This window comes from Dermacentor andersoni, chromosome 1 (genome assembly GCF_023375885.2).
Source record: "Dermacentor andersoni chromosome 1, qqDerAnde1_hic_scaffold, whole genome shotgun sequence".
Taxonomy (NCBI): domain Eukaryota; kingdom Metazoa; phylum Arthropoda; class Arachnida; order Ixodida; family Ixodidae; genus Dermacentor; species Dermacentor andersoni.
Genome location: NC_092814.1, coordinates 356,544,784 through 356,572,532, shown reverse-complemented (window position 1 = coordinate 356,572,532; position 27,749 = coordinate 356,544,784). Strand labels below are relative to the sequence as shown.

Here is a 27,749-nt window from a genome sequence, read left to right as displayed (position 1 = left end):
TTGCCGCAGGATGAAGTAGCGAGTAAATAGGACATATACCGGGAGAAAAAGTGTATGGTTAAAATACTGGTGCAAGCAAAGATAAAAGGTGAAAGTGAACGTTGGTTGTCAGAAATACGTGAGAAAAAGAAGGCCGCACCTAGAATATTTTGGAACGACATAAAATTATTAGACGGGAAGTCAACAACAATACAACAATATATACTAGACGGAAATGGACACAAACTGGAAGGGGAAGCGGCATTAAATTACATGCGAAAAACAACAGCCGAATCTTTCCAAGGCAATGACGAGGTTGTATTTGAAGAAAAAAAAAAGAGCATGAAAGAGAACCAGATGGAAAAAGAGCTGGTGCTGACAAATTTCAACTGGAAGAAAGCCGAAGAGAAAATTCCTAAGCGCAAAGCCGCAGGACCAAAACTAAGACCAAAACTAGGACCAAAAAGTAACGGAGCTCTGGTGAAAGCAGTGGAAAAAACTTTAAAAGATAGACGAATACATGCAGACAGTTGGCGACAACGTAGAATGAATTTAATCTATAAAGATAAGGGGGGGAAGATATTATTCACTCGTATAGACCGTTGACCATTACATCGGTAATATAGAGGCTTGCAATGCAGGCAATCAAATTAAAGCTGCAAGCATGGGTAGAGAATGACGTTTTGGGAGAACTTCAGAATGGGTTCAGAATGGGTAGGCGTTTTGATAACTTACTTGAAATATTACGAGTAGAAAGCAGACGGTTATATGTGGCCTTTTTTAGACATTACAGGAACGTATGACAACGTAGACCGCAACATTTTGTGGGATATTCTGGAAGGGGAAGGCTTAGGCGACGATTTTCTACTGCTTTTGAGAGAGATTTGCCTAGAAAATACTTTTTGCGTTGAATGGGAAGGGATGAGGAGCGAGGAGAAAGTTGATATCAACAAGGGACTGAGGCAGGGGTGCCCTTTATCCCCACTGCTGTTTATGAGGTACATGGTGAGGATGGAGAGGGCGCTAGAAGGAAGTAATATCGGGTTTAGTCTCTCATGCAAACAGGCGGGTACAGTAGTAGAGCAGCAGCTTCCAGGTTTTGTTTTATGTTGACGACATTGTGTTGCTAGCTAACAAGCAAAGTGATTTCCAACGTCTGGCTAATATCTGTGGACAGGAAGGCGAGAATTTAGGTTTCAAATTTAGCGTTAGAAAATCGGGTGTTATGATATTCAATGAAAACAGTGAACAGACAGTGGCAATACAGGGCCACGAAATACCTCGGGTAAAATAATAAAAATATCTCGGTATATGGATAAACGAAGGCGATAGATATATGGAAACACAGGGGAAAAAAACAATAACAGTAAAGGGGAAGAGAAATGCAACCATAGTGAAGCACAGAGCGCTATGGGGATAGAATATGTACGAGGTGCTCCGGAGGTGTGTGGAAATGTGTAATGGTTCCAGGACTTACGTTTGGAAATGCGGTTGTTTGCTTGAAATCCGGGGTACAATGAGGACTCGATGGCAACGAAAGGTCAGTGGGACGCCTCGCATTGGGCGCTCACGGGAAGACTACAAATGAAGCTGTGCAGGGTAATATGGGCTGGACCAGATTTGAACTGAGGGAAGCTCACAGTAAAATTTATTATGAAGAACGACTGAGAAATATGTAAGAAAGTAAATGGGCTGGGAGAGTGTTCAGGTATTTGTACAGAAAAAAACATTGATTCACAGTGGAGTAGGAAGTAGAAGTAGGAAGCTTACCAGGAAGTGTGCGGCCTGTTGGGTGGGCAACATAGCAACAAAGAACGTCAATTCTGTCTGTTGTAATGTGCGACACATACCATTTTATCTCTCAGCTATTTGTGGCATCTTTTAAGCGTGAAGCAGTCCTTCAAGCACTTAATATACTCGCCTTTATGAACATTACATACGCAGGTAAGGAAAGCCCCATTCGCCGATGCTCGCATGTCTTCACTATCTGAACTATCTATATCTCACATTCTTCATTTCTGCACATTTCCCCTCTGGAGAAACGTATTTGGAATGCACGTGCGATGCGAATAATAATAAATATACTAGACTGTATTGTAAGACGTATTGCTGCGTGTCTTTGACATATTGCTTCGACTTCTTGAAAGGTTATTATGAAAAACATGTTTTTGAGCCTGATTTATGCAGCGTTACATAAGGCGTTATGAACTTGAACGCGTTGATCATTTGGTAACATACAAAAGCCTAATAAGCGTATAAAAAATTATTTGCCTAATGTGACTGCCGAAAATCCTATGCAACCAGTGCGCAGAAAGTTAAAAAAATGAAAAAAAAAAAAAGCGAGAAACGAAAGGAAGTCTAGACGTAGCCCATACGCGCGCGTGCCTTTTTATGTTCTCTGTCCAGTTCGCGATTTTTTGTTCTTACAGGAAGTGCCCGCTGCCAATTTTCGTAATTGCGCATAGTCCCCTTCATCGGTGGGGTCACAGCCTTGCCTATCCATAGCCTCACCACCCATTGTTTCTCGGCAGATTTTGCCGAAGAGAAGACAATTTACCGTTGAGGTAAATTCGGTGTAGGCACTGGGAAACGCAGCACGTGCCCTTACTGTTGTTGTTCTTGACCATCGCACGAGCGATAGAGGTGAACAAAGCCCTGTGCCTGCACGGCGGGTGTTGCCACAGTCTGAACTAGCTTCGTGAAAACGTGGCCATACCGCGTTGTCGCCTGCTCATCCTCCTCGGAGCGTTTCGCTCCTTGGCACTACCGTCTACGGGCATTGCGAATCCATTTTCGCGTTTCTTCATCGGCTCCGACGCTGCTCCCGCCGGTGACCGATCGAGCCAGTGAGGGAAGTCGAAAAGAATGAAACGCGAAAGGAATCCTTACGCGTAACAGCGCCCCGGGAGTGCGACCGACCAAATAATACAGGCATCCTGCGCGCACCTTTTACGTAACACGGCTATTAGCGGCTCATTTCATTGGCCCTGAGCTTGCCGATGAAGCGCAACTTCCCATCATTTCTATAGGCGCATATACAACGCTCCTGTTGTCGCAAGCGGGGCAATATGCGGCCGCGCGCAATGTTATGCAAATACGAGCGTTCTGTCACGCGCATCGCTCGCGGGCATGTTGATGACCCGACACGCGCAGCGTCCTTCGCGATAAACGAAGGGGAAGCGCGACTGCGCAGCCTCTTTTGCAACCTCTTTTGTGATGGGTGCGCGTATATATATATAGACCGCCACTATCGGCGAGGGGCCGTCTGTACACAAACACGCGCGGCTGCATGCCATCGTTTGCTCTGTTTTCGGCGATGTAAGCGAGTGCGCCAACGTTTTTCCTTCGGGTCTTCTCCAATTCGCGACGTGTGCTGTTTTCGAGCCAAACTTGAGCCAAGCTTAAAAAAAAAAAATATGCAAATGCTACGCGTAGATGGAAAGAACCAAGGTAACGTTTTCCGTCGTTTGGAGATACTTAGATGTTTTTTATTTTTTTTTGCATACCGCCTAATTACATAGTCTTAATAATCAACTTCTCAAATGTTACAATTACACAAAAAGTGTGAAAGAGTAAATTGTGGAGCAACGTGAAAAAATCACCGTACAGCTTTCTGTTGGTCAATACGCTCAACATAAAAGTGCTTTTTTTTTTTTTTTTTTTTTTTTTCGAAGCTTGAGAGAAGCCCGCGAACACACGCAAAGTGCCTCGAGTGGCCAGCCGCGCGGCAGTATTTCGGGGGTGCGTCTCACGGCTTTGGGCGGAAACGGGTTGCTAGTGTTTCAACGTGCGAGCGCATCATACAAACTTTTCGTTTTTCACTCTCGCGATCCGCGGGTATTTTGTAAACATCCACGTAGTGAACATGTCCATTTCGGCTCCTGCTTCTGAAGTGCTGACTGGCTGGGCTTGGGTATACCAGCGAGAAAAACAGGCGCCCACAGCCAGTTTTCTTCTCGATGATTCAGCTCGAGGCAATCCGCAATGGACAGTCCGCTATCGGCGCACACTTGAAAAAACTACCCACAGTATTCATCACGGACAAGGCCATTTTCTTCTTTTTTTTTTTTGCCAAGGCGCTCATAACTCGAGGCCAACGGCATGCCGCGGATGTGCGATCTGAAGCGCGATCAAGCACGGAGATCAGCGACGCGGTTGCTTTTCCATGCGGGTTCCGTCAGCTAAGAACGTTGGGTGCCATCGCATCAGCGGAGGCGCGGGTGCTTCTACAACGGGTGCGTTTTCGCTCGTGAAAAACGCGCCATGCGGTTCCTGCTCTAAAAACGTGCACGCACGTCGCACCGCCACTCCCCCGTTAAGTTTAAGTCACTTCTTGGCTTGTGCACAACGATGTCCGAGTGTGTATGTGTGAGTTAAATGTGGAAAGTGAATCGGCATCGTCATCGGAAATGCATCAACAGATGCGTCGCGCCAAGCGGCGCGAACAGCGACGAGCTCGGCGACAGAGGGAGTCGACCGACCGCTGCGTCGGTCACGGAGCTCGTTGCTGTAAACACGTTGCGACACGACCTGAACACGGTATTTGGAAATCCCAACAAAAATTGTCACTATACCCAGTGGAAGAGTTGCATAGAACTCGGCTCCGAAAATGCTAATCTCGTCGGAGGCATCGAAGCTGTGGCCAATTACTATACGGACCACAACACGGTCTTGGTGCAAGTCTGCAATCCTCCTCCTTTGTCCACCGAGTAACCGTGTGCGCATTGTGCAACCCAGTGTGCATGACTATGCGCATCATGTGTGCAATAAAACAACAGTTTAACACCATCATCGCGACTGCCAAAGCATTTAATCGGCAACCGGTCAAACAACGGCCTAGCAATGCTTAACTTGCTGCAATGGCTCATTCGATCCAAGAAAACGCGCTTTCGCACGATATTTTTCTTCGACATTGGTGCGTTGCTTGCCACCCTTTTCCATTGCATCCATGAAAAATTCGTTGCTGCGTATGTCACTTGTTACTTCATACTTAAACATTCGTGTTTATGCCACCTTATTTCTGGAATTCATTCGACGAGAAGAACCATTTCCCAGTACGCGGGCCCTCACGCTCAAGTGATCCGTGGCTGCTCTTCGCCCTTCGGACCCCCAACGTTCGCAGTCTGAAATAAAGTAAAAAGAGAAAAAGTGGACTCAAACATTCAATCAATCGAACAACAATCGGCGGAAGAGGAGACGAGCAGGAATGGATACAAGGGCCAGTTTCGAAGCTCTCTGCAGGTGGCGCCGTCACTTTCCGTTGCTCACTGCTGCACCTCGGGTCGGCTCGGCGTGTAAGGCAAACAAGATGATAGTGATCTCAAGAAAGGAAAGGCGATTGATTCTGCAACCCGAGAAACTAAGGCTCACAAACAGCGGCCTCTGCTGACACACCGCCCTCCTCGGAGGAGAGCAGACGCTGACGAAACGAGACCGCGCGCGCTCAGCTGACGCCTCTGTCACGTCGCCGCCACGTGCTGGGCGCGTGTAGAACGGGGGCCCCTTTCGAGGGAGAGAGTGCATAGGAAGGCGCGCGAGCGAGCGAAGCGCTGGGAGACGACCGGCGCGAACCGGAATGAGCAGTAATGAGCAACCCCTGCGTACGCCGTCACGACAGCGCGCGATCCAAGGGGAGAGAGAGCGGTCGCCGCGGCTGTATCCTGTGCTGGCATCTGACACGCGTGGCCGGGCGCTTTGTGCCGTTTCTTCGCGAGAGCCCGGCTTCCTTCCCCAAGCGAAGGAGAGCGCCCGCAGAATCGGCGCACCGTCGCCTCGTGCCAGGGAAGCACACGGTCGGCGCCAACGGCACGAGCAAAGAGAGCGGACGAGACAGTTTTAGCAGGAGCCCTATACGGCAATTCATTCAGTTGCTTTTTTTTTTTTTAACGAAACGTCGTTTTGCGCATACAAGCACAAAAGTAAATGGAACGCCTATGCATTTCTCCGCAAAGTTCGGGAATCAATATCTGGAAACTGGCGTCATCCTGAGAATTCGTTTAAAGTGAATCCGCCTTGCGAACTCCGCGGCTATGATTTGTAAATTGCAATATGGGCCATAAGCTAATTCGTTAAAAGCTTAAGTTGTGAATTTTTGTTAATTAGTCCATTATACATTTAAAATCTTTTTGCGAGTAATGTCCGTCACTTCGAGTAGGCGAGCTCATGAACTATAACTGTCCTGTCTCCCACACGCAACGTTTAAACATTTTTAAAAGTGTTCGCTGAAACACCCTTTATATTTTGTCCTGTGAAACTGCACAGTGGGTTGAGCGACGCCGCAGGACTGCGTATTTTGACAGGGGGTTTCTTTTTGACATTGAAGTAGGGCTATGCCTGTTCACGGCGGGTTACTATTCCGCGACACACTTGAGTACTCCCTATAAGGAAGCTAACTTCGAAACGTGTTTAGGGCGATTAAAAATTACGGACCTCTAAGGGGACACGTAATATGCTGAAAATTAGGCATGATCTCATTCTTTCTCGTCAGATTTGAAGAGGCATCACTATCCTTTATTTTTCCGTCGGCTGCATGTTATCGTTTAAACAAAGCGAAGATAACGATGCAGTCGTCACGGTGACGATGGTGAATCCGCTTTTTTTTTCTCACTCTTACTCTGTTTTTAGAGCGCAACTCTTAAGGTACGGCCTCACTTGCGGAAATAAGCGCGCTCAAGAACGCGCGCCGCGAAAGGCGCTTTCGCGGCAAGAATTCTCTAGAATAACAGCTTCGGCTTGTTGGTTTTCCCATCCTGGTGTTAACAGCGCAAAATGTCTAGACGGGACACGAGACGAGAAGACGACAACCCACCGTGGTTGCTCAGTGGCTATGGTGTTAGGCTGCTGAGCACGAGGTCGCGGGATCGAATCCCGGCCACGGCGGCCGCATTTCAATGCGGGCGAAATGCGAAAACACCCGTGTACTTAGATTTAGGTGCACGTTAAAGAACCCCAGGTGGTCTTAATTTCTGGAGTCCCCCACTACGGCGTGCCTCATAATCAGAAAGTGGTTTTGGCACGTAAAACCCCATAATTTAATTTTTTAAGAATACGACACCACAAGCGCTGCAGAAATAAGCACGTCGCCTTGCGCTCGCTCATTTCTGCGAGTGAGGACGTAAGGCGCCCGTTCCTGCGGCGAGCGTCCTCGGCGTAACCGAGCGAACGAGCACAGCGAAGGATGTAAGAGGGAACCCGGAGCGCAGCGAATGATGCAAGACGGCAATCGCGAACAGAGCGCGAGGAGCAATGCGAGGCGGAGGGTATACGACGAAAGCGTGAGAAGCATAGTGCCGCGCAAGACGGGCTTGTGGCGATGATAGCTACGTACGAGATGGCGCCAGAGTAGCGCGTCTCGTCTGTTCACCAATTACGCCACCATATATGTAAAGACAGCGCTTACATAAGCGGAGGTCTGTCTGCGGCGGCTGCGGTGAATCGCGCCCACGCGCTGCCTCTCGCGATCTCCCCATCAGCGAGGCAGTCGCGCCACACTTCGCTCGATCCGTTTGCAACGTGCCGCACGAGAGAGATTGTCCAGCCAACAGAGAGCTTAAGTTTAGGGGACGCAAGCGGCTTGCGCACGCAAGAACTAGGGCCGACAATACTGCGCATGCGCAGACCGCTATGTCTACTTGTGTCCTTGGGTTGTTGGGGCGGCCGAAAACATCGCTGCCCCTAAGCGGTGTACGAGAACTTACGAGTAGCTAGTGGGTAGATAATCATGAATTTTTCGCCAAGCGTCGACAGACGTCGTTTTTATACATATTAGAGAGTTTTAGAATAGGGGCCCCAAACGTTTTGGGGCCCCGAAGAAATAGCGTCGAAGCCACTGCGCATGCGCGAGACGCAAACTGCGTTTGGGTTTTGCGTTGGGAACGCTATTTCGCCGATTTAGCGGGAGCTCAAATAGCGTTCCCAAAAGCTTTGCGTCAACAAACATGGCGGCACCCATCGAAGCGACGGCTCTAACCTAGCACCAAACTGGGTTCGATTCGCAGTAATGCGTGAAGTTCACAAGCTAGGAGAAGTGACTGCAGTTATCGCTTTCTCTCAACTAGCGTCTGTTATGAAGATTGATTCATTAGACGCCGCTGATTCCGAATTCGAGTTTGGATTTTATGGCTCGTAGGCCTAACGCGGCTAAGCTTGGCTGGTGAAGGCACGCAAAGTTGGTTTTGTTGCTCCAAACTAAGCACAACTAATTGTTTGCTGCTTGAAGAATAACCTCTAAATTGTAATTAAACGCGAATACGCGCAAGTCAAAATTACTATTCATATCATAAGATGGTATATTTTATTTAATTATTTTTGATCGTTTTTTTTAGACGCCGTAGTGGCGCTGTCAGCGCAAGACGCTATCTGCAAACGCAAAGCCCTATTCTAAAACTCTTCACTCCTGCGTGCCCCAACGCTAACATCCGCAAAGCTCTTTGGGGCCCCAAAATATTGGGGCCCCTATTCTAAAACTCTCTATTAGAGAGGTATAGCGTGTCCGGTAATCGGGTTAACACAGGCGGGGCGTTGGGGTGGGGAAGTAAAGGGAGCGGCCTGGCATGGTGCATCCACCTGGTGGTGCAAAGCTCAAACAGACAAAAACAGCTTATATTGCTGTAACCAAGTCTATTCTACTTCGCTGCTGGTGTAAATTTTCGGCACTGGCATAATCGTGTTGCTGCCAAAAATTTACACCCGCAGCAAAGTAAAATACACTTGGATACTGCAATATTAGCTGTTTTTGTCTGTTTGAGCTGATCGCCACCAGGTGGCTCCACCATGCAGGCCGCTCCCGTTTACGGCTTCGCCCCAACGCCCTTGTACGCCTGCGTTTACCCGAATACCGGACACGCTAAACCTGTCTATTAACTGCTTTTAATAAGAATAGTGTTATGTGCTTTACTTCATTTGCTTGATTTCATATTTAAAAAAATAATAACGCAGCAAAGATCAGACGTTGATGGAGCTGCGAGCGCATGCGACCTCACTGTGGCTTGCGTTTGGGGCCACTAACATATAACGTGTTCCTGCTTGCGTACGCAAACTCAAACGCACCCAAGTGATAGGGGCCCCAACGCCTTGCGTCCCCTGAACTAAAACTCTCTAATATATTGCCAGATGAAAACAAGTATAGAGCTGCGCTCGAATTTCGCATTAGGGAGTGTCGTAATCGTCGGCGCAGAGCTTAAAGGGACCCTGAAAAGATTTTGACGATTTTCTACAAATGTACTGAGTCGTTAGAGTAGGTCCTTCTGATCATTAATTGACGCATCTATGTGTTCTGCGTAAAGCGTGTAATTTATTATAAGGTTTTAATAATGCTCATCGCTGCCGATCGCAGCACACTGCGGGGCGGAATTTTAAGCCGCCCCTACCCATATGACGTAAATCACCCATATGACGTCAGTGGGGCCAGCTATCCGATTGGCTGACCAGGGCGCGTGATGGATAATTTTTCCAACTTTATGGTAAACAAATGATGTTTGTAATAATTGGAATGTTACTTAATTTGTTTTTATAGGAAGAAAGTAACATAAATGGAATGCACAAGAACAATTTTTCAGTACACTTAAGCACTTCCGGCACACAGCAAGTGTCGTCTGCTTGTGTTACAACGTGCTCCGTCTTTGACGAGATCTCCGCCATCAGTGTCGGTCTGTCTTTTCGCGAGCGCTATGATTCGACTTTGTTGCATTGTGGACTGCAAACGTAGCGACTGACAATATCCGATCGGCGCCAGGATTTGCGCGATTGCGGCCGTCACTTTACGCCGGAAGATTACTAACGTAATAGCGTTTCGCGAATCCGGTATTACGGTAAACGCAAGCGCAAAGGGGACAGGGCCTGGCCGTGTCCCCTTGCGTGTCGTTTCATGGGATGAACAGAAGCGCAAATATGAATGGTCTGCACGGTGCAGCCACCTGGCCGCATAGCGCTCAACCCGACACAGTAGCAGTAACAAAATGTATTCTTCTTTGCTGCTGGTGTAAATTTTTCGCAGGAGTGTAATTGTTAACATGTTGTTTTTGTAAATGTTTAAAATGTTTTACACTTGGTTAGACCAATATTAGCTCTTTCTTTAGCTGATTAAAGGGCCCCTGAAAGGCTTCGGACAAATTTTGTAGACGCGTAGGGTACAGCTTAAGTAGAACATTCGCACTACAATTTAAGTGAAGCGTTACGTATTAATGGAGCTACAAGCGATTACAAGTTACCCTCCTCCCTAGCCATGCTTTTCCTCCTCAACTCGTTCGCCGAGCCGTCGGGGCCAAGCTCCGCCTTCAGTGGTTCTGCGTCACGATGCGACGTCACATCGTCCACTTCCGGTTGTTTTGGAGCCAGCCCTCGCCCGCGCGAAACCTCTCCGCTAGCCGCTTGGCCGTCGACCGCAAGCGAGAGCTATCGAAGTAGCGTACGTTGCGAGCATTCGGTCGCTGCGCCGAACGTGTCTGGTATTCCGTTAACCACGCACTAGCGGAACGTTTCGACTGAACGGTGGAAGCATAAACTCAATCTGATGAAGGAACTTTAGCGTAAACGTACGTGAGCTGCCTGATCGGTCTCCACGGTCCAGCCACCCGTTGGCGCAGAGCTTAACCAGCCAGAGAAAGAGCTAATATTGCTCTAACAAAGTGCAAAATATTTTAAACATTTACAAGAACAACGTGTTGACGATTACACTCCTGCGAAAAATTTACACCAGCAGCAAAGAAGAATACATTTTGTTACTGCTACTGTGTCGGGTTGAGCGCTATGCGGCCAGGTGGCTGCACCGTGCAGACCATTCATATTTGCGCTTCTGTTCATCCCATGAAACGACACGCAAGGGGACACGGCCAGGCCCTGTCCCCTTTGCGCTTGCGTTTACCGTAATACCGGATTCGCGAAACGCTATTACGTTAGTAATCTTCCGGTGTAAAGTGACGGCCGCAATCGCGCAAATCCTGGCGCCGATCGGATATTGTCAGTCGCTACGTTTGCAGTCCACAATGCAACAAAGTCGAATCATAGCGCTCGCGAAAAGACAGACCGACACTGATGGCGGAGATCTCGTCAAAGACGGAGCACGTTGTAACACAAGCAGACGACACTTGCTGTGTGCCGGAAGTGCTTAAGTGTACTGAAAAATTGTTCTTGTGCATTCCATTTATGTTACTTTCTTCCTATAAAAACAAATTAAGTAACATTCCAATTATTACAAACATCATTTGTTTACCATAAAGTTGGAAAAATTATCCATCACGCGCCCTGGTCAGCCAATCGGATAGCTGGCCCCACTGACGTCATATGGGTGATTTAGGTCATATGGGTAGGGGCGGCTTAAAATTCCGCCCCGCAGTGTGCTGCGATCGGCAGCGATGTGCATTTTTAAAACCTTATAATAAATTACACGCTTTACGCAGAGCACATAGATGCGTCAATTAATGATCAGAAGGACCTACTCTAACGACTCAGTACGTTTGTAGAAAATCGTCAAAATCTTTTCAGGGTCCCTTTAAGCTCTGCGCCGACGGGTGGCTGGACCGTGGAGACCAATCAGGCAGCTCACGTACGTCTACGCTAAAGTTCCTTCATCAATTTGAGTTTATTCCTTCACCGTTCCGTCGAAACGTTGTGCTAGTGTGATTACCGGAATACCAGACACGTTCAGCGCTCCGGCAGAATGCTCGCAACGCATGCTGCTTCGATAGCTCTCGCTTGGTGTTGACGGCCAAGCCGCTAGCGGAGACGTTTCGCGCGGGTGGGGGCGGGCTCCAAAACAACCGGAAGTGGACGATGTGACGTCGCATCGTGACGCATAACCAGTGAAGGCGGAGCTTAGCCCCGATCGCTCGGCGAACGAGTTGAGGAGGAAAAGCATGGCTAGGGAGGAGGGTAACTTGTAATCGCTTGTAGCTCCATTTATACGTAACGCTTCACTTAAATTGTGGTGCGAATGTTCTACTTAAGCTGCACCCTACGCGTCTAGAAAATTTGTCCGAATCCTTTCAGGGGCCCTTTAAGGATTACTACGAGATTGAATATGAACCTTCCTGACGTAGCAAAATTATCCCGTATCTATAGTCTTCGATACATTAACAATACGGTACTGAAATTAGGCAATTTAAAGAAATGAAATTAATGTTGGGAACTTGGTAGGAAATGATGCAAGAAACAAATGCACGAAAGGACAGTTAAAGCGTACACGTTTTCAATCCTTTCGAAGAAAATTAAGAGCTCTCTAATAACGTTACAGCCATTCCTTTATTTTTATGCTATAGCGTAAAGAACGGAATCGCCGAAATGTAGTCCTTCCTTGGCGCATCTCTCAACTGCAGAGCTATACATGTAATCAAGACCGTCAGCCAGCCTTCGGAATCAATACGACAATGCAAAAGGATGATCCACTCCAACGGGTATATGACAACCACGGGCAGTGGCCGTGAGAGGCACGATAACGCCATCAGCGCAGAGATTAAACACAAGCGCCCGACCCTCCCGCGATGCACGTGCCAGCGTCAACCGCAAGAAAGGATTGCGAATCTTGACATACAAGCGTGCCGTCGCCGTCACAGGCACGACGCACTGTGTGGCGTTAGTTCCGTTATCTCTCAAGTATGCGACCAAGATAACGCAATAACGAGCAGCTGTAGCTGGGCGCAAGTATACTGTATACATTGCCGACGACACACGTACGACATTATCGATCTGAAAGAGCCACAGATAAGCACCGCACTTAATCGCGGCGTGTCCGGCTACAGGCGCTGACCCGGGTAGCAAGGTTCATATATATATATATATATATATATATATATATATATATATATATATATATATATATATATATATATATATTGTGTGTGTCTGCGCGCGCAAGGCAAGGAAGCACTAAAGGAAGAAAATTTCCGAGGACGCCTAAGCACTTCTTGAGCTGTCGGTCCTTCGAGTTACGGACTCCTCGCGGGCAAGCGAGCGCGTAGAGACGCTTCGCCAACGCCTCCTAGATAGCACAAGTACGGTGCACTTCGATCCGTGGCGTCATGCTATACCTTGTCCGACTGCGATCGAATGTAATCGGGACGCTCCCAAGCAAGCCGCGCGTGGTGGTTTTGACTTTGGTGCACGCCGGGCCTGGCAATGGAAATATCCGTCCAAGTAGCATGACGTCTTAAAGCAGAGCGCACAGGCCTGCGTTAGTTTGGCGCGTTTTGATTTGGCCTTACCGAGGCGCAGTGACAACGCAGGCGAGAACTTGCGCGGCGGACAAGGACGCGCGGATAACGCAGGCTTCCGAGAGTGAGAACGTGGGTGACGTGGCGTCTCCAGCGATGCCCTTTCCTCTCACGCAGCACTTGGCGCGCTATCGCCCAGCAGGTGTTCCCTTTCGTCCGCTCTGTTCCGCCGAGGCGCGCTCGTGACGTGTCGCGTCGAAGTCTGTGGGAAATTAGGTGCCGTTTTTCGCTTGTGTATACGACAGGCGCCGGCTTTTTTTTTTTTTTTTTGCTCAATGGGCGACTTGTTGCTTTAGTATCAAAATGATGCAGATCCCACACCGCGTGGGAAATGGACATCGACGATATATTTTGTATTTGGACGCATAGCGAAACAGAACTCTTAAACTTCATTGCGGCATTCAACCAGGCACACCCCGCTATCAAATTCACACATCATTACTCACCGTCATCTGTAGACTTCCTTGACGTCACGATTACCATTGCCGATGGACGCCTAATCACAATACTCTACAAAAAGCCAACTGATAATCATCAATTTCTTCATTTTGAAAGCAGCCACGTGCGTCATTGCAAGACTGCGATTCCATATAGCCAGGCACAGCGCTTTAAACGCATGTGTTCCGAAGAAGACGATCTTAATTCTTGTTGCCAGGAACTCAAAAAGAAACTTCTCAACCGTAAATATCCAGAGAAGATGATCGATGACGCGATACACCGAGCGGCAGGATATGACCGGATGGACTTTCTTAAAGGCAGAAACAAACCCAGTGGCTCCCTGTCGGCTAATTTGATACTCACACATTCCGCATCTAACCCTAAGGTCTCAGGCATACTCCGCAAACACTATAACATTCTCACCCAAAGCGACAGGTTAAAAGCCATTTTTCCCGAGCCACCTCGTGTCGTGTATAGACGTTCGAAAAACATAGGTGACATACTAACGTCTTCAAAGATCGCCACTTCTAACCCGACCGGTTGCAGCCGCTGCAATAAACCACGTTGCAAAGTCTGCGCTCATATAACGCCTACATTGACTGCCACCAGCACAGCCAGCCAATTCATGTTCACTATTAAAGGCAGTTTCAACTGTGATTCATATAACGTAGTGTACTTGCTCGAGTGCGGCACTTGCCACATGCAATACATAGGCCAGACTGAAACACCTTTCAGGATCCGTTTTAACAACCACAGGTCGCATGCCAAATCCCAACCAAATCTACCACTCTCGAAACATGTAAACATGCCGGGCCACTCATTTAATAATCTCAAAGTAACAATACTCGAATCTGGATTCCGCACCAACCATGACCGCGAGCTTCGCGAATCTTACCTGATTCACAAATTTAACACTGTCTCGTCCGGAATAAATGAAAACAAAGGAAAACTAACCTGTCTAACTTTAGACTGAGCACAAATATACACCTCCCACACAGTGTACACACATGATTTCAGCGCTTTTTTTCTGTCTTTCTTTACACGTGGCTTTTTTGACATATTTCGCTGTTGTTCAAAGTTGTACGCTTAACATCTCAATTTTTAGATAATTCGAGGTTGCACTTACGATGCCATGTGCTAAACATCACGCCTTTGTATCTGCATGTATAGGTCATTTTGCTTTCACTACACATAATCATTGTAACCGCTGGCACTTACTTGAGAGTCATGTTTGTATGTATTGTATCGTGAACACATCTGCATTTCATTGTTTTGTATATTCCAAAATGCGTGTCATTGATAATCATTTGTAATGCGCAATGATAATGATTTATGATGCGCAGTGTATGGTCTAGTCAGTGCAGATAGCGCGCCCTCTGCTCGTGATACGGTGCCTTTAAAGCTGTGTATGTGTTGTACATGCGTTACTGTACTCTGACGAAGGCTGGTCCACCAGCCGAAAACGTCAAGTAAGAGAAGTCTTCCAAAAAGTTCGTCGTCTCTTTCCTGCGTATGTTACGTCGGGTCCTGCGTGCTGAACTTTAAAAAAAAACCCTATATATATATATATATATATATATATATATATATATATAACTCTTTCAAAAGCCACAAGTGCACGCGTTCTCGGAGAGTATAGGTGTCGGCCACCGTCACAACAGCTCTGGAGGTGAGGTTTTGTCAATTGTGGCAGTAATCGAGTAAGAGTCGACTGCCTAGATCGCTCTCACATTCGATTGACGCGGAGGTCTCCGTTGTAAAGTAAGTATGGTATTGTGCGGCGCTCTTCGTAGCTATTGGGCCCAGAAACCGACCGGTTATTGACCAAATCTGTCCTCGGCGCACCTCGGCCATGGTTCGCCTGTATACTGGTGACAGCTGCTTGCAAGCAGCCTTTTTAACGACCACTGCCCCTTATGGCACGTTCAGCATGGTCGTTTCAGATCGCTCTGGAAGTGATGCACTATAAAGTAGCGCATGTCAGCCTTAATTTAAAGCTGTATTGCGAAAGTAAGCGCGTCTAAGAAGGACAGTCGGGCTGAACTATTGCCGTTGCATGGAACCAGCTTCAGCTCTTACTGAAGCTTGGTAACTGTCACCGAAGGCCGCACGCAACGTTCGGAGCTTCTGGAGCGATCCAAACGCGACCACTCGAACGCACCGTAAGTATTAAACACGGCATTCAATACAGCATGGTAATTTTGCCTGCCAATATTCATAACAGTGAGAGGCATTAGAATTAGTGCGATAGCCTTCGATTAAATAATTATCAAATTGCAATTAGCTTTTAAAGATTTACCTATATAGGAGTGAAGCGCTTTCTAAAAGCCAGAAGAAGCGTCTGCCGGGCAAGCGAGTATCCGCAACGCTACAAAACGCGATGGGGAACACGAACAGTTAGATGAGCGATGCCATAGGACACAAAATTTGGGTAATGGGAGAATTTGGGTAATGGGAGACGAACGCGAACGGTTCCTTGCGCGTACTTGTAAGCAAAACAAGACTGCCCGCATATGTGCACGCATAAGACTTTTTTTGCATAGTATTCGAGTGAAGCGTTTTCAACAAAGCTTCGCTTAATGTGGAGTCCAGCAAGTGCTTTGGATCTGCCGCTTTTCTTCTTTTTATTGGTAACTTTAGCGCACAAAGCTGCAATTGTGAAATGGAAGCATCCATGTGGAGCTATCTGAGTAGGAATATTGAAAATGGCACCAGTAGTATCAAGATATATATCGTCCGCAAAATAAGTGACGGATTTGGTCCCGTATACCTTTGTATACGATGTACATTGCCCGAGAAAGGCACGCCTTTGTTAGAAAACCAAGTAAAACTCCGATGAATTTGCCGAGTGCATGTTCGGGGAATGGTATCTCGAAACTATGTATAGTACAGATGTGATAATTCCTACTAAGTGGACGTGTGTTGAACATTCACCGGATTCCATACTGCCTTGATATGCGCCAGGGTTTATACTATAGTTACCGTTCAATTACGGAATTTTCGTTATTAATCTTAACTCCGATTATTGCGCAAATTCCTGTGTCCGCCACCGCCGTGCATGCACACATCCGGCGAGAAATGTCAATTTCGTCTCGAATATATATATATATATATATATATATATATATATATATATATATATATATATATATATATATATATATATATATATATATATACCTGTCCTTGACACTCGGAGAGGGTACACGTACGGTCGCCGAGGCAACCGGTACATGCTATATGCGGAGACATGCGACGATCGCGCGATGCTCGCGCGGCGAACAGGAGCTCGTTATATAATAGCAGCCGTCGAGGCGGATATCTTGGTTTCTTCTTGCAGCTTCGCATTTCTCTCGGGCTATATGCGCGTGACAGTCTCTCTTTGTTACCTGATGTATCACGCGCCTCTCAGATGGCAAAATCTCGCCACGAATGAGCTTCTTACTTCGGAAGCGTGATACAGAGATGGCTTCTGTCACCCCCGGTTGCTTCCGGATGGCAGATCTGCGCCGGGACACACACACACGCGCGCGCGCGCGCACACACACACGCACACACACGCACACACACGCACACGCACGCACACGCACACACGCACGCACGCACGCACCCACGCACACACGCACGCACGCACCCACGCACACACACACACACACACGCGCGCGCGCGCGCACACACGCGCACACGCACGCACGCATATATATATATATATATATATATATATATATATATATATATATAATAATTTTCCGGAGTCCCCCACTGCGGCGTGCCTCATAATCAGAAAGTGGTTTTGGCACGTAAAACCCCATAATTTAATTTTTTTCTTTAACGCTGCGAGCCCGCTACATCCAAGTCACGAACGGCATGCGTTGAGCATTCTCGACAGGAAAGTAACGAGCGCAGCATTTTCAAGAAAGCAAATGCGGGCAAGACAGATGACGATTATCGTTGTGTGGCAAATATACACCCCACCGGGTGTGCACTTTTCTTAGAGTGTATACATTATCGCTAGTGTCAGGCTGTCGTGAGCTGTAGTTGTTGAGAAAGGAATGTGATTCAGCGAAAGGAATCGCTACGTTATACCTACTCTATTTCCTGACTTATTTGCCGCACGATGTACACGTAGACTGAATGCGCGCACAGTAGAAGGAGGAGTGCCGACATTCGCAGCTAAATGTTGCCGTATAATTATAGGTCAGCGTCTGTTGCGCCTCCGTTGTTAGTATATAACGGATATAACCTTGCGCCAAGCTTTTTGTGTCCCTATGTTACGCCCCAAAAAATCGGTCGCGAAAGCGGTTGCGATGGTCAAAAATCGAATGTATATTTAGATTTAACAAATTATCTCCGTATTGTGCCGAGTAATCTGCGCATTGGATTTTGGCTAATTATCTAATGCTTTAATATCGAATAACGTTTTTGACCTAATTAATCTGCTGAATACGTACTTGGGCTAAATGTATGTTCCCCGATCGTCACTAATGGCGAATTCAGCAAATCGCACCAATGAGCACCGATGAGGTGCGACCATGATTGGATGAAACGGCGCATTGGGGCGCCCGGCCCCCGTACGTACCGGTGCTATTTGCCGAATTCGCCATAAATATATGCGTGCAGTTGTCGTCGGATATTTTCCGTATTCAAGTCCCCAATTAGGGCGCCGTAGACCTGGTGATTGGCGACGTTTATTCTTACGCGGTTCTCACTTCGTCTTTTTCTTTAGCTTTTTCTTTTCGTTCTTCCTTCTTTTTTTTTTTGCTGTTGTTTCTGCGTTAACACTAGCCACGAATAGCACTAGTGATTTGTGGTAGAAACATACTGCCGAAACGGATGTACAGCTAGCACATATACAGGGTGTCCCACGTAACTTGAGCAAAACATTAAATGTATGCAAATGCAGCGCGTATAACTGGACAGAACCAAGGCAATGTTTTTTCCGTCGCTTGGAGATACTCAGATATTCCTTTTTATTCCACGTAATCAGATAACCAGCCTTAATTAATTAATCAACTTGTCAAATATTATAATTATATAAAAACTGTCAATGCGAAAATTGTAGAGCAACATGAAAAGCTCTCAATACAGCTTTCTGTTGCTCGCTACATGCTACATAAGTGTTTTTCCGGGCGTGAAAGAAGCCCGCGAATACAAGCAAAGTGCCTCGAGCGGCCAGTCAAAGAGCAGCAGCTATAGATAAACCAGATCTTTGAATGTGAAGATTTAGGCTGGGAACTCTACAACGGAACCTTGGTAACGTCAGATCGCATTCCGTGGAAGGCATTTGCCCGTGTTCCACGGAAATCTTGTATGTCAGAAATCATCAAACTATAGATGATTCATTATACAATTTAGAAATAAAATGCGTTTAAACTAGCTCCTCTTATAAAAAAGAGAACAACATTTAAGACCGGACCATTTAGTGATTGCGGAGCGAGCGAGTCAGCGGATTCATTTAAACAGATTCCACTATGTCTGGATACTGTCAGGATTGGGGGCTCAATCCCATCGCTCGTAATCAATTGTCAAGATTGGAGTCGGGCATGAATTAGATGGTAGCTGGCCCATGCCGTCGTCCAACTTATCCACACTGAGGATGTTGTTGAAGGGAAGGACTGCTTCTCATCGAGAACGAGGAATATGGGTTTATTTACAGTATCTACATGCAGTTCATCAGTCTAGCATGACTGCGAGAGAAAGTCCATTGAGCAGCCGCACAACAGCGGTTTATAAACACTGGGTCCTCCCTCGATCCCAAGGTGAGGGAAACGTTCGTCCAGACATCGTAAACAAGCCGCCTCTCTGCGGGACGGCTTACACACACACACTTCCGCACAGGTTCACGGTCCGGAACACCGAGGCCAGACGGACATCATAGAACTCCGGGATTACGTCAGGAAAGGCGTCGCCTTTCCTGACGCACTCCCCCGCTCGCGGCAGACCAGGGCGGCGGTTGCGGGCTCAGTAACAATAGTTGGTCCGCCGATCGCATTCAGTCACAACGGCGACGAGGCTAGAGCGTAACGTTGGCGTTCCAAGAAAAGTTGCCGCCGCTGTCGCAACTGGCCGGCAAAACTTGCACTTCAGCTGGCCGTTCTTAACAGCGCCTCCATGCATGGCCCGGAAAATCTCGACTGTCCCGCGCTGACAACCGCTGGGCAGGAAGAGAACGGCTGGTACGTGGCCAGGGGTTGATGCCTTGGTTCGCAGCAACCACTTGTGTAATGATGTCATCGCCCCAAAACATACAAGGACAGGCAACTGCAAAACGAACCCCACAACACGGCTCTGCGCCGAGATGACGTACCTTGGCTCTCACTTTAGACCCGCTAGGCTTCAAAGAAAACATAAGTGCAGAAACAAAAAATGCTGCATTTCGCTATGCAAATTTTTGAAGCAATTTCGTGCTGACAAATTCAGCAATCATGGAAGGAATCCTGCTAAATGAGAGGGGATCTTCTTGGCCTAAAAAATTAACAATAGTAATCCTAAAATTTAGGCGGGACCCTTAAACGCAGAATTCAAATTAGCCTGCTCAAACCAAACGAATTGCTATGAAACTTTCCCTTCTTATATCTAACGGAGAAGTTGTACTCTTGGAGAGTGAGACTCCATGCATCGGAGCAAGCGGCCATTTTTGTATGACATTTGATTGAGCCACGTCAGAGGACAGTGGTCGGTCTCGAAGATGAACTTCGCTCCGTACAATTAACACTTCTGGGCGGCCCAAACTAAACAAGCGCATTCCTTCTCTGAAGCGCTGTAGGCTTCCTCTCTTACAGTTAGTTTACGGCTGGCATAGAGGATAGGATGCTCCTCGTTATCGTCGCCGACTTGACTAAGTACCACGCCCATACCTCTGTCGCTTGCGTCGCATTGAACTATGAATTCCTTTGTGTAGTCTGGCGCGCGAAGCACAGGACGAGAAACCAATAGCGTTTTCAAACTTTGGAAAGCGTTTTCTTTGTCCTTATCCCAGTGTACGTTACTCGGTGCTCCCTTTCGGAGGGCGTCTGTTAATGTACTTGCCATTTGCGAGTAATTCGGAATGTACCGTTGATAGTACCCCACAAGTCCCAAGAATGAACGAAGGTCTGTTTTCGTGCGCGGCTGAGAAAATTCTCCAATCGTAGCTGTTTTGAGCTAGGCTGGCCATCTCATGCCCTGGCCGACAACATGGCCCAGATAAGTAACCTGTAAACAACCAAATCTACACTTTTCCGCTTTCATCGTTAAGCCGGCTTCCCTCAACCGTGAGAACACCTGTTTGAGGTGCGATACCTGTTGTTCCCAGCTGTCCGAAAAAATCGCTACATCATCAAGATAGGGCAAGGCGAACTCCTGCAAGTCTTTTAGGACAATATCCATTAACTTAGAGGAGCTAAACGGCGCGTTCTTCAGCCCGAAGCTGAGTGCGAGAGGGCGAAAAGTGCTTACAGGTGAGATGAATGCGGCATAGCGGCTGGCGCTTTCTGAAAGGGGAACTTGCCAGTATACCCCCGCACGAGATCTATAGTTGAAATGTATTTAGCAGCGCTAACTCTTTCAATTCGTTCCTCAATGTTGGGTATCGGGTACAGTTGATCCCTAGTGATGGCATTTAACTTCCTGTAGTCAACAGACGGACGAGGGTCCTTGTTAGGGGTTTCTACCAGTATTAGTGGTGACGTGTATAGTCACTCTCAGAGGGGTCAATAACTCCCAACTCTAGCATGCGCTGTATCTCTGCCTCCATAATTTCTCTCTGTCTTGGAGACACCCTTACATGTATGGCTTTGATCGTATACGGGTTCGGTTGATGTCAGCTCTATTTCATGCGTTATTAGTTCGGTTCTACCTGGCCGATCGCTGAATCTGTCGAGATATTCCCCTAACACCCCTTTTAGCTCATCTAGCTGCTCGGGTCTTAGAGCGTGCGAGCTTACCGCATGTTTTACCACTTCTTCCAGGCTGATGCAAGAGCTGCAGATCGCCTTATACTCATTAAACTTGGTACTAGTGCCATCCTGCCATTTGATGGTATAGTTAACGACTCCGCTCCGCTCTACATACGGCTTCATCAAGTTGCAGTGATATATCCTCACCTCCTTCCTTCGACCGGGCATTTTCAGAGCATAGTTAGTATCTGAAAGTTTGTGCAACGCTTTAACGGGCCCGTCCCAGTGAACTTCAAGCTTGTTCTTTCTTGAAGGTTTGAGGATCATTACCTGGTCTCCGGCGTTAAACGTACGAAGCCTCGCATTCTTGTAATAGAATTTGGCGTTCTTTTGAGCTACTCCCATGTTCTTTCCGACTAGTTCTTCGGTTGCGCTTAGCCGTTCCAGCAGATTTAGCACGTATTCAACCACTGTTGGACTCTCCCCTCTTTCCTCCCACATCTCTCTTAACATTCTCAGTGGAGAACGGAGTGTCCTCCCATACACTAGTTCTGCTGGCGAGAACCCTGTCGCTTCATGTGGAACCGTTCGCAAAGCAAACAAAGTTGCCGGCAGATAGTTTTCACAGTCCTCCTTGTGCTTGTAACAGAGCGCACGCAAAACTCGCTTAAGCACTGAATGCCACCTCTCTACACTGTTTGACTGAGGGTGATAGACAGAACTGTGTATTAACTTTACCCCGCACTTTTGCAAGAATGTGGAAGTCAGTGCGCTCGTGAATACTGACCCTTGAGCCGCCTGAATTTCGGCTAGAAACCCAACTCGTGCAAACACTGTCAAAAGCGCGTCTATAGTACTTCGGTGGAGCTGAGCTCTTCAAGAGGGATTGCTTCTGGAAACTTTGTAGCCGGACACAGCATGGTAAACAAGTACCTGTAACCCGATTTTGTTTTTGGTAGAGGGCCTAGCGTGTCTATCACAAGTCGTCTGAAAGGCTCTGTTATTAAGGGCACTATATATACCTTCAGTGGAGCTTTCCATGTCTCTCCTGGTTTACCCGAGCGCTGGCAGGCGTCGCATGATCTTACAAAGTTTTCTACGTCTTTGAAACAGCCAGGCCAGTAGTATTCCATAATCAATCTTTCCTTTGATTTGTTTATGCCTAGTTGGCCGCACCACCCATTTCCATGACAGAGACTCAAAAGGTCCTCCCTGTACTTAGTAGGTACGACTAACTGATCTAAAATCCTACCCTTTCGATCTCTGTAGTGCCGATACAACAATCTTCCTCTCTCATGTATTGTCACGTTGCGCCTAGCAATGCCTTCTTTATCTGTGTGATATAATTTAGCTAAGCTGTCATCATTCTTTTGCTCGGCTGCCAGCGACTCTCTGTCCACACGTAAGAGCTGATCAAAGTTCTTTGAGGCCGGTGATAATAACGACCCTGTCTCGCTTGCGATTGCATCAGCTTGCTCTTCCTGCAGGCTTGAACTTTGACACTCTAGTGATACGCTCTCATTGAGCTGGTCAGCTGGCACGCTCTCCTCAACTGTTCTCCTTTTTTTTTTTTGTCCCTCGGGCCTAGCTCGGATTCGGGTATTGAAGTTATCCCTTTTTCTGCTTCCGCTGGAGCAGCTTCTGCATTTTCAGCCGAAAGCGACGCGATTTTACGAGCTTGGCCTCGGGTCAATGCCTGTACTACGCCCTCTCCCAGTTTAAGCCCTTTTTCACGGAGTAACCGATTTGAACGATTCGAAAAAATGTAAGGGTACTGCAACGACAAAAATTTGGAAACTGCAGCCTCGGTCACTAGCTCCCCAAATGGTCCACTGATTTTGACTTTGGCCATGGGCAGACACACGCTGTGTTCTTCTACAACCTGTTTGATCCCTGCTACTTCTCCGGTGAAGTCATCTACCGTCACGTAAGACGGATGGACAATGTCCATCCTGGCGGCACTGTCTCTTAGCACCCTGCATGGTTTGCCATTAACTTGCAGGTCGTGAAGATATGGGCTTAAAAGCTCCATATTCTCGTCTTTTTCCTCCACGTAGGAGGACTATGCTAGGCTTCCCGCAGTTTACAGCTATATGTCCCAGTTTGTGGCATTTATAACAGCGGATCGGCCTAAAAGATTCGAATTTTCTTTTCTGTTCCTTCTGTGCGGTTTCCCCGTTAAGTTTCTCCTCGCTCTTTTCTGCGGGCTTTTCCTCCACGTCTACAGGCTCCGATCGTCTAGTCTGCGAACCCTTCTTGAACGGAAATGGTTTCCGCGGTCCATTTCGACCGTCCCAATTTCCGTCCTCGGCATTCAACTTTCTACGCGTTGCGTACTCTTCTGCTAATTCAGCCGCCCTTTCCACAGTGTTTACATTTCATCTGTCTTGCACCCACAGCTTCACAGATGGTGGGATGCTTTTGTAAAACTGCTCTAGACACATGCATTCTATGATCATGTCTCTGCTGTCGTACGCTTCCGCGCTTTTCAGCCACTCGACTAGGTTGGCCTTTAAGCCGTATGCAAACTCCGGATACCCCTCGCTATCTTTCTTGCCTGTACTCCTAAACCTTTGCCGAAAAGCTTCGGCTGAAAGGCGGTATTTCTTCAGGAGACTAGCCTTAACTTTCGCATAATCATATGCATCCTGTGCACTGAGTCTGGCGATTACTTCCTTGAGACAACTCCAAACGTTTGCTTTCAAGTTCAAGTTGCATTATTCTGAACTCGCGATCGTTATCGCTTTCCTCTCTCTCTTTGTCCCGTTCTTCTATTTCTCTTTCCCGTTTCTCTCTTTCTTTTAGAAGTTCCAATCCCATTTCAATTTCTTCCTCACTGGCCTGTTCGGAAATTAGCTTCAATAATTCCTATTTTAGCATTTCCTTGCGTACATCTAATCAACAATTCGTCTGTCAGCAGTGTCCTTAACTCCATGATTGCTGCTTTACTGCATTGATCCTGCTCGCTAAATCTAGCTAGGAAAACATAACCTAGCTAACACTCAACAATCTAGCTTCCCTACTGTTCTGAACAGAACAAGCACAAAATAAAGCCTAGAGAGTCAAAGCAAGAACCAAGCACTCACCGCAGACACATCACCACGTCGCAAAGTCCATCTCACCGCTGTCAGCCAGTTAGGATTGGGGGCTCAATCCCATCGCTCGTAATCAATTGTCAAGATTGGAGTCGGGCATGAATTAGATGGTAGCTGGCCCATGCCGTCGTCCAACTTATCCACGCTGAGGATGTTGTTGAAGGGAAGGACTGCTTCTCATCGAGAACGAGGAATATGGGTTTATTTGCAGTATCTACATGCATTTCATCAGTCTAGCATGACTGCGAGAGAAAGTCCATTGAGCAGCCGCACAACAGCGGTTTATAAACACTCGGTCCTCCCTCGATCCCAAGGTGAGGGAAACGTTCGTCCAGACATCGTAAACAAGCCGCCTCTCTGCGGGACGGCTTACACACACACACTTCCGCACAGGTTCACGGTCCGGAGCACCGAGGCCAGACGGACTTCGTAGAACTCGCGACTTATGTCAGGAAAGGCGCCTTTTATTCCCCGAGCTGATCCCCGCAGCGCGCCGCCGGGTGCCCATTGTCTTGCCTCTTGAACGGCGCGTGGGAAGCCTTGAACTACGTTCCCGCGAGCACTCCATCGCTCGCGGCAGACCAGGGTGGCGGGCTCAGTAACAATAGTTGGTCCGCCGATCGCATTCAGTCACAACGGCGACGAGGCTAGAGCGTAACGTTGGCGTTCCAAGAAAAGTTGCCGCCACTGTCGCAACTGGCCGGCAAAACTTGCACTTCAGCTGGCCGTTCTTAATAATACCCAAGCAAAGCGGACTTAAGACAGACTGTCCGGGGCAAGTGTCTAAAATATGTTCAGCAGCTGCATGTGACCTATTATTAGTAGTTAAATGTGTACAGACAGAAAGCGCGTCTGTAACAATTATTACTTTAGATTTCTGTGCACCCAATTTTCTAATGGCTAGGGCCAGAAGTTGTGCAAGAAGTATTGGGGCGTAATCAGCGAGACGTAGAGCAGAAGACCAGTTAAGTTGTTGGGAAAAAATGTCAACTCCGGCCTTATTTCTCTAACTTTGTGTTGCGCCGGTAAAAATAACAAATTGAGAAGGAAATTGACCGCGATGATGTTGAAGGAGGCTTTCAAGTATGCGCGCTGGAATCAATTTAACCATCAACGAATTAGTTTTTTGTTTTTTTAGAAACCAGGCACGATAAACTAGCTTGAAGGTTTGATAACAGCGCCTGAAAAAAACTTGTGGCTGTCGATAATGCCACCAACATGTTCTGAAAAATGCTTCTCGAATTACGCGTGGCGCGCACCTGCCTCCTTAGGTGGCGCACCAAGACGAGCCAAATCACGTCCGAGGCCCGCGCGGATCTTCGCTTCTTGGTAAAAATTGCGTTCACGATGGTATATTGTTTGGTGTAGAGGTTTGATTACTTCTATAGTGCAGGAATTGGGACAAAGAGTGTGCTTCTCGTGCAGTGCAAGTAATCAATGTAGGGCATCCATACTGGAATGGGTTTGTTAATTTTGAAGAGGGAGACTGACCGTGCTAACATTTGTATGGCATTATAGTATATAGCTCTCCGCGCCTGGCGGCGTTCGCGCTCATTACCTCTACCTTAGCCATGTGTGTCTGCTTGCCACCGGGAACGCTGACAGCGTGATTGTTTTAGTTCACGATTGCCGTTGCCGAAAATGTGCAGTCGTGATTGTGTCGGTCGCCTTGAGCTGGTCATTTGTCATGTGGCCGGCATTTACGCCGGCATGTGCTCCCGGAGGCAGCCATCACGCGGCCCGATAAAACGCTGCTCTCGACAGCAGCCGGAGGTTCTTGTGCGTACACGGGCGGCACAGGTGGTATTCCCCGCCGGCGTCGCCTCTTCGTTGCCGCAGAGCACGTGCACTTGGCGCGTCCAACGAACCGTGAAGGAGCTCCCGAGACTATTATCCCTAAATTACGAGCCGTCATTGAGACCTCTCTCCCCGCTGCAGCTGTCGCCGGCGTTTACACACAGCTGAAAGTTCCTCGGGGCCTTTCTCAGTCGTCGCTGGGAGGGGGGTTCTCGGACGGAGCAGCAACGGCGGCGTCGTACCGAAGGCCCCAAGCGCTCGCGTTGGCGCGGCGGGGGGCACGTCTCGGGGTCGGCCAATCGCCGTGGGGGAGTGTTTGGACGGCGGCAAATCAAGGCGCTCGGAGGCTTGGGTGAGCTTTCGACGTCATACGCGATTGTTCTCGTGGCGGTCAGTGGTGGCGGCGGCCCCGTTTCTCTCGAAGCAGTTGTATAGTGGCTACGTCAGCAGCGGTCAGAGGGTGTGTCGCTGCTTCTGCTCTTGTGTGCCGTGCGGGTAAATGCCTCGCCAGGTGGCACTGTAGAGCGTCACGCGCGACTCCTCTGACTGATCAGCTGTTGCCGCTGCTGCCCCCTTGTCGTTGTCGTCGTCTTCTTGCGTAACGCGTGTGCTCTCCGCTGCGCTCTCTTGGACATTCGGCGTCTGCTTTTCGCTACAATAGGAGGCCGCCCTCCCCGCCGTCGCCTGCGGCGCTTCTGGTTCCCGACCTCGCTTCCACCGACTGCACCTTCGTTGCTCCATCCCGTGCTCATCCTATCCACGCAATATGGGTGAGGTTCATGGTGTGCGTCTGCGGTACGTGGAACGGCATCGCAGGTTCGCAAGTGGCCCGCGTGCAATTGCGAGGCGAACGCTCCAGCTTTGTGCATTCTTTTCGCCGCCTGCCTGATTGTTAGAGAACGCGTTTCTTTCAACGAAACAGAGTGAACAGCTTGCTCTACTGAATGATGTGGTGTCGTGCTCAGTAGATATTGGAGGTCGTCGACGCAACTCGTTGCCTGCTAAAAGATAAATGCCGTGTCGTTATGCGGTATAAGTTTGGGTTGCCCATCGTGAGCGAGACATCTGCAGTGTCAGCGGCAGTGTATTGTCCGCCCGTCCTTAGCAGCCGTTCCTCCCTTGCCGTGAGATTGGGGATCTGATCATCTTGCAGAACACCATTGAGCTGCACTGAGCCTGCCTTTTTCGTGCGGTTTTCATATGCTCCGCATTTCGATAACCGAGACGGTTTAAATGCGCTTCGGAACTGGCAGGCCATATAGCATTCGCTGGTCTCCATTCGCCTGCAGGAAAGTAAGACCGTTAAATCGACGCCATTGGACAGTCTTGTTGTGTGAAGTACTTCGTTATTCGCGGAT

General features: G+C 48.0%; 1 protein-coding gene across 3 annotated transcripts in view; it reads left to right on the top strand.

Annotated features, from left to right (window-relative positions):
* LOC126516715 (glycerophosphocholine phosphodiesterase GPCPD1-like) overlaps positions 1–27,749 on the top strand; it is a 176,992-nt gene that overhangs the window by 72,153 nt on the left and 77,090 nt on the right. Inside the window, exon 1 of one of the 3 annotated variants that reach the window (XM_055064077.2) lies at positions 27,002–27,161. The exons of the other annotated variants lie outside the window; for them this stretch is intronic. Within the exon in view, the coding sequence (XP_054920052.1) occupies positions 27,158–27,161 (4 nt within the window). The 5' untranslated portion in view covers positions 27,002–27,157. Of the gene's footprint in view, positions 1–27,001; positions 27,162–27,749 lie in introns of those variants that run through there. 3 annotated transcript variants of the gene reach the window in all.